This window comes from Stylophora pistillata, chromosome 5 (genome assembly GCF_964205215.1).
Source record: "Stylophora pistillata chromosome 5, jaStyPist1.2, whole genome shotgun sequence".
NCBI lineage: Eukaryota > Metazoa > Cnidaria > Anthozoa > Scleractinia > Pocilloporidae > Stylophora > Stylophora pistillata.
In genome coordinates this window covers 39,081,148-39,091,397 of record NC_142523.1, presented here as the reverse complement: position 1 = coordinate 39,091,397, position 10,250 = coordinate 39,081,148, and the positions used below count along the sequence as shown (strand labels likewise).

At 39.1% G+C, this 10,250-nt stretch overlaps 1 protein-coding gene across 2 annotated transcripts; it reads right to left on the bottom strand.

The window, feature by feature from the left end:
• Positions 1 to 1,765: 1,765 nt before the first annotated feature.
• Positions 1,766 to 9,974, bottom strand: LOC148731900 (VWFA and cache domain-containing protein 1-like). Of its 2 annotated transcripts, none has more exons than XM_088761454.1 (14): positions 9,693 to 9,973; positions 7,586 to 8,176; positions 6,959 to 7,106; positions 6,431 to 6,714; positions 5,873 to 6,008; positions 5,213 to 5,486; positions 4,815 to 5,011; positions 4,569 to 4,649; positions 4,006 to 4,318; positions 3,594 to 3,782; positions 3,036 to 3,376; positions 2,788 to 2,938; positions 2,486 to 2,712; positions 1,766 to 2,398 (listed from the first exon to the last, which is right to left on the bottom strand). In XM_088761454.1, the coding sequence occupies exons 1-14, from the start codon at positions 9,855 to 9,857 to the stop codon at positions 1,998 to 2,000; spliced, it is 3,498 nt and encodes a 1,165-aa protein (XP_088617580.1). In that variant the 5' UTR covers positions 9,858 to 9,973; the 3' UTR covers positions 1,766 to 1,997. The 2 variants fall into 2 exon arrangements, with proteins under 2 accessions (XP_088617580.1, XP_088617581.1); XM_088761455.1 differs by having other exon boundaries at positions 2,206 to 2,398; positions 2,566 to 2,712; positions 9,693 to 9,974.
• Positions 9,975 to 10,250: the final 276 nt, after the last annotated feature.

Sequence of the window (10,250 nt, the reverse complement as noted above, 5' to 3'; positions counted from 1 at the left end):
TCTCTAGTCAATAATACTGTTTTAGAAAAAATACCTATAATTTAAACCACTTTTGACACAATTCATTTGTCAATAAAGCTGTTGTAGAGTATAATGACGAATACTCCATTAAGTATCATGCTCGATGAAAGCCTCTCCTCAGCGACGTAGAGTATCGAAGTCATCCTTTAATAAGAAGGCTGATGCAGAGAAACGTGACGGTGTTGCTGGATAAATTGCTTCTTTAAGCAGGAATATGAGCGAATGAACCAGCGAAATTCGTTTTAGATCTGTGGTCGCTGGTATGGCCGCCATGACCTCAAGCCCAAAGATAAAAGATTGTCACTTATTATTTTTATTCTTTTTTCATTTATTTTTCCATCATTTTGGTGGCAATTGCCTCGTATGGAAGGCAAAGCCGCATGTGTTATCGAGTAACTGAGTTAACAATAGAATTCAGATCTTAACCCAATTTTCACTCATGTCTCCCTGTGCTACTTAAGGTTTTTCGGAGTATCTTTGTACTTCGACTTTCGCACCCGATGCACAGTTGAGTTCTCCCCTTTTGGGAATGGCTTGTAGCCCTTAGTTAAATTATGTTTTCAGTTCTTGTCGTAACACTGCAGACAGCAGAAAGCAGTAATAATCTCATAATCATTTTAGGATTCCACACGATTTAAAACTGACAAAAGTTCTCTTTAAAGGGAGAGCATCTTTACTGTTTAATTCAGGAGATTATGTAGATCCGAAGATACAATCTATTCAGTTCTTGGGTTTACGCTACAAAAGACGATACATTTCCCAAAATAATTTCCCCGGGGCATTTACCGACCGATGATTTAAAACAAAACTTTTGCTGGCGGAAATATCGCGGAAGTGGTGGTCTGCAAGTCGCTGAAGCTTTGAGGAGTTTTCTTTCTTTGGAAAGACAGCATTTTATTGTTTAAGTCAGCGACTTATGACAAGAAGGGTCACTAAATTTACGAAGCGAGCAAGCATCTTGAGTTATTCAACAAAATAATGGAACAGACGAATGGTGGATCGGCGGAATCGCGGAGTATCGTAAAACGCAGAATGCCTTTGTATGAAAGAAAAGTCTAACAAAACTGAATTCCAATAATATAAGAAAATTATTTACAATTAGCAGTAGTTCTTTTCGGTTAAATGTCGTAAGTAAGGCGTCTGTACGGTGCCGTTCTCCGAAAGATTGTTCCACTTCATCAGAGTTTGGTCGAGTTTCCTTGCACTTCTCCCGATAATTAACTCGGGTATTATTTGGGGTGATTGGGAGGATCCTGACCAACATAGAGAAACAAAGCCTGACTGATTCCAATGATATATTGCATTGCTAGAAGGGAATTTCTAGTGAAGGGAATTTTAGGATACACCTTGTCTACCGTTATATTTTCGGCCGGAATCTCAATTTAGTCTCAGTTTTCCAAAGGAGAAAGGATATTGAACTAAACTGAAACTTCAAGGAATATTCATAATAAGGAATGTACAGACTTTATAAACTCAACCACTTGCATTTTTATCTCATTTTTCTGTAGTTACACTAGGCAACATTTTTGCAAACTATCTGTAGTTTAATAATTTGAATATATCAACAAAGTTGAAATGATAAATTGGCCACCGTTTCGATTATAAAAGCTGATGTTTCGAGCGTTAGCCCTTCGCTCGAAACGTCAGCTTTTATAATCGTAATGGTGGCCAATTTACCATTTCAACTTTGTTGATATATTCAAATTATTTCGTTACCCCCACCGACGCAGTCCCAAAAAGTTACTTTAGAAACTATCAGCCTTTATTTATCTGTAGTTTACATTAACTTGGTCACTTAGTGATATCGATCTTTTTTATTTTTAACATATTTTATTCATTGTGCTAATGGTTTGCGCATTAGATTAAGAGCAGGATCTGTGCCAAAAAGCCAGTGGCCGGACCTTCTTCATCGTTTATGGATCCGGACCACTTCCGGCAAAATGACTGCATTTTCATGTTCTCCTTAATTCCATAGCCTAGTAAACGCTGCCCCCCTTATGGTAAGGATTATAGGGCGGCGCAGAAGCGGCAGGAAAAGGTGACATGATCTGATCATAACTAGGTGGTGCTATATTTACGGCTGTGTTATGCACAGGAAAACCAGGCTCGGGTCTGGGTCTGTATGGGTATTCTACTGGACGGGTGGTGGGAGGTGGCACGTTGTATTCCACTGTTGGAGCCGGAGCCGGGCATGCAACCGTCTTTGGAGTGCGTCCTCTCTTACTGCATTTAAAAGATATGACAGTCATCACAACAACAGCAGCTAACGATCCAAGGACAATACCCACAATGGCACCTGCCGAGAGACCACCCTTATCGTCATCTTGCGGATTGGTGGTGTTGTTTGGTATTACACTGCTTCCTGGGGCTCTTGTGCCTACAGAATCAGCAACACACCACATTAATTAAATGCTCACAACAAACGAAAAGCGCAACTCTTCCATTAAACATTTTTTTTATTTACCTTGTTTGCCACCATAGCAAGTATTGATATCTGCGCAGTATTTATTGGAAAGAGGAGTGTCGAACCTATCTCTAACGCACCAATAGCAGCCCACGACTCCATCACATGACTTCGAATCACCCTTCTTGTCACATTTTGGGTCAAAACATTTCTCTAAGCCAATCACTGAAGGATCATTTACTCGCTCAGAGGGAAGAACAGTCGCTGGCACGGGACAAATGGAAATACTGCAAGGAAATAAGGCTGGTGAGCTTACATACGAAAGCCAGTGCAACCAACTTCTCACATCATGGTAAGCTTACTTGCTCGCTGGAAATTCACTCCTACAGTAATGGAATCCAAGCCGTGAGGAGCAAGGGCATTCGCACGTCAATCCCTGCACGTTGGAACATTCTTTGCTACTGGAACAGCTGCAAGTCTTGGATGAACAAGAGCTGTCTCGTGATATGATTCCTATCGATATAAAAATAAAAAAGGAACGTTCTCAGCGTCAATTGGATGTGGCACATCATTCTAAGGGACCTGTAAGATTTGTGGCTATTTCTCTTACCCAAAAAAGAATTACTTCCGCCCACTTCTGATAGCTGATAGTTCTTGCAACGCTGTCCAGTCACAAGAGTACTCACTCCTTGAAATGGAAGCTTTAGCTCGTAAAAGCTCTGCAACTCGATATTCTCTAAATTTCGACATTCTTTCTTCACCAAATAGCCTTTTTGTATCAGATCCTCGGCGATGTCTTTTTCTTTCTCAGTGATGTGGACATACTCCAGTGTTTTAGCTGTTATATCTGGCCGTAGGAAATCATTGTGCATGATCAAGAACCCAGCTCTATCCAATACAAAACAATCATAGCTGCTTTCCTCGCACTTTGGGTATGTATCTGTCAGGAGTCTGTAATAAAAGAACTTAGTTATTAGTATGGCGGACAAAAACCGAAACAAGACAACCTCGCTTAAAACATTTTTCAGCCTGGAGGAAAAGTTAGTTTGGCGTATTACGTATCTATTTTTGGAATAAAAATGAAATGATCTGTTTTAGACGTGTAAAAAGACACAAAACAATCATAGCTCTGTCATAGAAGTGCAGAGTACAAAAGTGATATACTTGCTTTTGAAAGTATGATAGAGGGAAGTCTGCGCCCATGACTCCAATAACCTTATCGCTGGTGGTATGCTGGCTGTTTGTCTCGCCGCGGTAGAGAGTGTGAGCAGCGGTTATCACCACTCCTGCACCGAAGGCGTCTATATAAGGTGTGGAAAGGGCAACTGACCCGGTGTTGCTGAGAGCGGTGTGGTACCTAAAAAATCACATAAGATAAAATGAAGATGTGACATATATGGTAGCTAGAGCTTTAACGCATTTACAGTTGAATTTGGGATTTTTATATGGCACATTTAGTCTGGACTATCACACATCTTTATTTCTGAGCTAATGATGACTACTCATAGCATGAAAGAGAAAGCTTTGTTGGCCATGGAATTTACCTTTAAGAGTTTGCAAGGATGAAAGAAATTACCTACCATGGTCTTTTCCTCGGATCATAAGATTTGGCCAACAATGTTCCGGGTGTCATTCTGAACACACCATTGGCTGTGCCAACATATCTCCATACAAGATATTTAGTATATTCTGTCTTTTCTCGAAACCAAATATCTTCTACTTTCTTGGTAGCTATGACTGTATCACGAATGCCACTTTTGAATCCGGGGTTGGTTGCAATTGCACTTGTCATAAACTTCTTGTACGCGTTCACTTTAGATACTGACTCATCTAATCCAAGGTATTTATACGGATCTATGAAGGCTTCTGCGCTAAACTTTACCACTGTTGAGTCTGGTTAAGAAATTTTTTGAACATCAATGGAAATGAATAAACATTTAAAAAAAGGGACCCACTCGAAAAAGGCACCACCATGATGGTAATTTGTAATAATAATTAAACATCCATAACGTGTAAAGCGTACAGAGTTCTGACCTTCCACTGGATGTTGTTGGATACCAAAGGCGCATTTTGCTTACCTCCTTTCTTGCTTGGGGGCCTAAGATGCCCCTAGTCTATCTTAAATTTTGTTTTCTTTACAAACCTTTTGCTGCATATCTTGAAAAGTGAACACATGGCGAATCCGGCTTCATCAAGTCCAAGCGATGGTACAAGAATTCAAAATCTGTGTTGAAAGGAGCAAAACCAACACAATCAAAAAACAAGGTTGCATTGCTTGATCTACAACCCACCCCCGTGGATCTATCAGTCGTCAGCATAGAAACGAAAAGTTGGCCAATCTAGATCTTTCATAATGATTTCCATCATTTCCATTGATGCTTTGTTTTACCTGAAGGAATACTCTGAGTGTCCAGTGTTTCATCCTTATCGCCAACTTTAACCACAATCGCAACAGTGAAGTTAGTGTGTTGAACTGGTTTCCAGTAATAAGTTGATGGATAAGTTGTAACTGTCACTCCTTCCTCCACCTGTCCACCACGAGCCAGAAAACGCTTTGATGGAAACGTTTTCTGTCCGGACTTACCACTTAAAAAAAAAATCAGTTTATTACTTTACGTCCCTGAACTCGTTGACAGATGGTTTGTCTGAAATACATCATAACTTTAATTATGTAGTTTCGAGGAAGTGTCGAAACAACAGCTAAATATTTACCCTTGGCTGCCTTTCGCGTCCATAGCCAGGCTACAGTAGCTACGAACTTAGCTACTACTACGAAGAACCCATTACCTTTTGATTGATAGAAACACTGAAGTAAACTCGGGCTCTGGTTCTAAAGCTGTTATATCCATAAAAATAGGATCACCAAAAGCATCAGAGGGGGCTGGTAGAAGAGGATGCATCATGGTCCTCCCAGAACTGTCCACCATGAAAGCATAGCTTGATTGGCCTCTCTGAAAATAGGTGATTTCCGATAGTAGGTCTTCCATGCTAATATCTGTTCCAACAACACCAATGAATTTTCCTTGGTAATAACATGGGAGTGTAATGGAAGTTAACAGACCTGTCAATATAAGTAAACAAGTCCAATGGTTAACTAGTCCAACTCAATTCTCTACGTGCTTGGTCTTTGATGACGTCGTTGGAATGGTCTTGGTGTTCATTTTGTTTTGCAGAGAATGATTTGAATACCATCACATCTATGTGCAGGAACAACTGAAAGGGTATTGCACTAAGAGAGAGTAGAATTGATCCCTAGCGTTTGAGCAGAATCGAAATTAATAAAGAGTAGCAGGGTCAAGCATGGTCAGAAACAAATGGAAAAACACTAACTAAGTTAAAACGCTTACAGAGAAGAAAAAAAGTAACTAGAGATAGCTGATTCGACTCGCTCGAGACCAACAGCTGTAACTCGTTATTTCAAGTACTACCATTCTATTTGACTCTTACCTGTGCCAAAAGCATCAACATAAGGAATGGATATGATTGGTGCATCGCGCACTAAATTTTCAGAGAAGAAATCGTAATACGTTGCTAAGTCTCTTCGCAAATTTTCTGTGTTTCCCACGTAAGTAAAATCCCCAGCCTAGAATAAAAAAGGAAAGCAGTTAACTTACAACCAGTGAGTGACAAATAACTTATTAGGTCTTCTCAGGCGCAACTAAGACAATTGTAGTTGATCCCCTTACCCCAGCCAGGTTTATTTATTACGTTAACTTTATTAAACAGGATTCTATGCTTTAACATTGTCTGTTAGTTTAGAAACTTCAACACTGATGAGGATATGATGAAAAGGTTGACGATTTCCTGTAAAGGACTGACTATGGGAGCCAAAGCAAAGCTGTAGCTAGTAATGACAATAAAGCTAAGCTCGGCAAGAATCAACGTGGTCAATATCGTTCGATCACGAAATTAGGAGGTTTTGAATTTCAATGTTTAGGGGAAGACTGGATGTTTTTTTTCACATTACGCCAGTGACAGGGTCGTTAATGCGGTGGTTGTACTTACAGTGACGTCAGCAGCTTTTGGTACTTCATACGCGGAGCCATCTTGATTAGCAATATCTTGAAGGATTTGTAAGTTCTGTTCCATTCCGTACGTCATTATTACCGCCTCGTTATTAAGCTCTGCGTTCTTTGTTTGTATCGTTTGCATGATTTCCTTTGGTTGGTCGGTTGGTCTACCATCCGTAAGAAAGATTATGACTTTGTTCCTTGAGGCTTCTCTTCCAACAGAGGAACCTTTCAGCAGATTGAAGGCTGAGCGGAAAGCTTTGGAGTATTGAGTCTGTCCTGAATTTCACAGACGACAGAATTATGATTATTTTAAGTTTATGGAGAGCCTTAGCAGCCAACTATTTTTTATTTTACTTATTGATTAAAAAAGTTGTCGACTCAGATCAACGAAATTTTGGCAAAACTCACCATTTTGCCAAAAAACCTAAAAATTTTCATTTGTCGACTTTGCTTTTGAAATCGGTCAAATCACGGTCAGATACTGTTGATGACATAGAGATGAATGCCCTTTGATTCTTACCTCCAGCAGAAAGTGATTCAACATAGCTGTCCAAGTATTTAATGTTGATTGGTGTGGCATCTGCTAAACGCTCGCTGTGGCAGTCACGTCCATCATTTCTGTACCCTGTTGGTGTGGTTGCTTCATCACTGAAGCTTACCATTCCGATCTAATAGAAAGAGTGAAAATATATTCTCCTGAGCATTCTACAAGTCAGTGAGGTCGTCACTCTTGTGGTTGTCGGTGGTAGGTAGTTTGAGTCAGCTACCTAACTAACATCAAGTAATGCATCGGAAAATTGGCATGTTTTCGTTGATGGTAGCTCAAACAATTGATCGGTAAAGTCGATTGTTAATTTATTTGATCAATGATTCAATCTATACACCAATAAATCATGCTGTTAGTTTCTAAATCAAATATCGACATAGAATCAACTATTTCAATGTCTGCGCTTTGACTGAAGATCACTTTCATGTAAGGAAGTTTTTGAGTAACAAAACAGTTATACGCGATGCTATATTGAGAAAAGTGAGTGAAGAGTCCGATTGTATGTAAAACATTCTCATATTCTATTCTGTTGTGGCATAGAATTTTGAAACAGTTGTACAACGTTGAACACTAAAACACCTGAATTTTCATTGCACTCACCCTGTCTTTGGGATTCATTGTACTTAAAAAGGTTTTAGCGGCTTCCTTAGCGATCGTGAGCCGTTTTCCTCTCATCGATCCACTTGTGTCGAGAACAAGAACAACATCTTTTGGTTTAGGCGTGGCTGTCTCCACATAAAATGGCCTAAAACGAGGATCGTAAGATCTGCAATCTGCCGTATCCACAAATGCAGGGTAATTTGCCAATGTGCCTTCTTCTGATGCAAAATATTGCCACTTAATGAAAGGATTATCTTGCAAAATATTTTTCATTTCCTCCACGACTGAATTGGCCACAAATTTTGCTGCTGGTGGAGCAAGTTGGGATACCTTTACACACGCACTTGATGTGTCGATCCGCTTGCGAAATCTGGAGTCATATTCTAGATTTTTAGATGAACTCGCCACTTGACAGCATTCTGTCGGGCTTGATGAGGGAGGTGTGGGCCAGGAGGACTCAACAGCTACCTTAAGCCTTTGTACCACATGAAATCTGTCTCTGAATTTGTTTGAGACACTTGCTGCCAGAATGGGGATAAGTTGACTGCCATCCACGGCTGTCTCTGTAAACTTTAACCTGTCAAAATGCTCCTAGATAAGAAATAATCAAGATTTACAAGACAAACTGGGATAAAAGGAGAGATAAAGTGGTAGTTGTAGAGAAAGCTTACAATTGGTATGAGAACCCTTTTCGCGCGAATGGTGTGCTGTCAGTAGGACTGATGGGTTGGAAATGGAATTGAGATGGTTGGAAGAAGATATAGACTCAAAAGATGAGATTGATGAGAATAAATACGTAAGGAGGACCGCGTTTTGAACAGATATGGAGATGACGAATTTTTATTGTTAGCTTATTGTTTGCGTGAACCTTAATCTTGTCCTCAGGATTTTGTTTTATGATTTGCTTTTCGATTTTCTCTATTTCATTTTCAATTCTTTAGTAAAATTAAGAAATGGATGAGTTGAAGGAAATCCAATTTCCTTCAAATCTATGCTATATGTTGAGTTATATTGTTCGTTGCCAATGTTAGTTTCATGATGTGACATCCGTGTTTCCTCTTCTCCTGTAACCTTACTTTCGTTTAGCCTTGTCAGTTCCTGTTTAAACTATCCCTAAATAACTTGTATTTGGAACATACTTCATTGTCGATACCTCAGTTTGAGTACTTTGTCAATGCAGAAAGTTTTTTCATTTTATCCAAAATGCAACCGATAAGATGATGCAAGAAGAGTCATTAGACACAAGGATTAATGAACGGGTGTTGGTGCAGGTCTTCTCGCAACATGGTGAGAATTTCTACCATACAAAAAGAGGTCAATTTTTGAGGTCGGGCAATCAGGTTGTTATTTCGAAGGTCAATCCGAATAATTTAGTTTTCTCTTGGAATTAAGAAAATTTTGGAATAAAAATAAGGCTTGAGAACAGTTATATTTTCAATCTTGCAAAGTAAATCGTCTGAATATTTTTTATCTCTCCAAATGAACAATTTGGCTCCTATTGATAATTCTAAGGTAGCAAAGCAGATTTCAGAGCGTGTTTGTACAAATTACTTTTAAAATCTATCTATCTCAGCAATGAAACTCATGTCCTGAATGTTATAAATACCGGACAAATTGCCAATTGCGTACTGCTACTATTGTTTTAAAAAACCACCTAGTTCTAGTGTTACAAGCTGAACCGAGTGTCGTAGAGAACTCAACGCTGACTGTGAATATATAAATGTCAACGATATTGCGTCCCTTTCGATATTTGTATCTTATTGCTCATTGTTTATTGTGTGGGGTGAAAGAAATATGTGACATACGTTAGTGGCCGTAGGTTTGTTTTCGTGCTCTTCACTAGTTGCACTTGAAAATGTGACCGTCTCTTGGGTGTGCTGATTGAAGCTATGACATGAAATTGTATGAAAACTACGATCTCTCTCCATTAATGTTTAGTTAAATTTTCAAATCATTTAGCAGTAGAATGATGCATAATTTTCCACTGAAGCAATAAAAAAATTACGGGACGTGAAAGTTTACACGAATTTTTTTGTGCAAAGCATTATTAATGTAAACGGAAAATGAAAACACTTCACGTACATCTAACTTTCAAACTTGATCTTACCTGCAAATTGGAGACGCCAAGTCCATCTGTAGCTAGTTTAGTTAGTGTTTGACTGAAAAGACTTGGATCAAGTAAATCTGCTGTACAACACGGACAAAACGCCATCAAAAACAGCATTACAGCGACCGAATTTCTATTTTTATGAAGAAACGAAGGAGACGTCATGTTTTTGCCAAAACACGTACTGAACACTGAGTTTTCGTTGTGTTTCAACTCGTTTTAACAAGATACTGCCTACGCTGAACCTTGACACCTTCCTGAATAATATGACGTTACGAAACCAAATCTTTCCGTCACTTGGATATGAACACATTTTTTTATATAATTTGCATATTCGGTCACGTCACACAGGTTGCGTAAGGTAAGCACTTCCACCGGTTCTGATGCATTACATTCTTGCGGAAAGCTCTCTGTAAATTCTTTTTGAGCTGTATCATTATCCTTTTTTGGAATGGATTAAATGCCAAAAACTCGTTTTTTAATCAGATACGACTGGAATTTGTTGACTTCATTTTGCCTTGTCATCTTACACAAGTTTTTGTCACAGCAAGTGACATT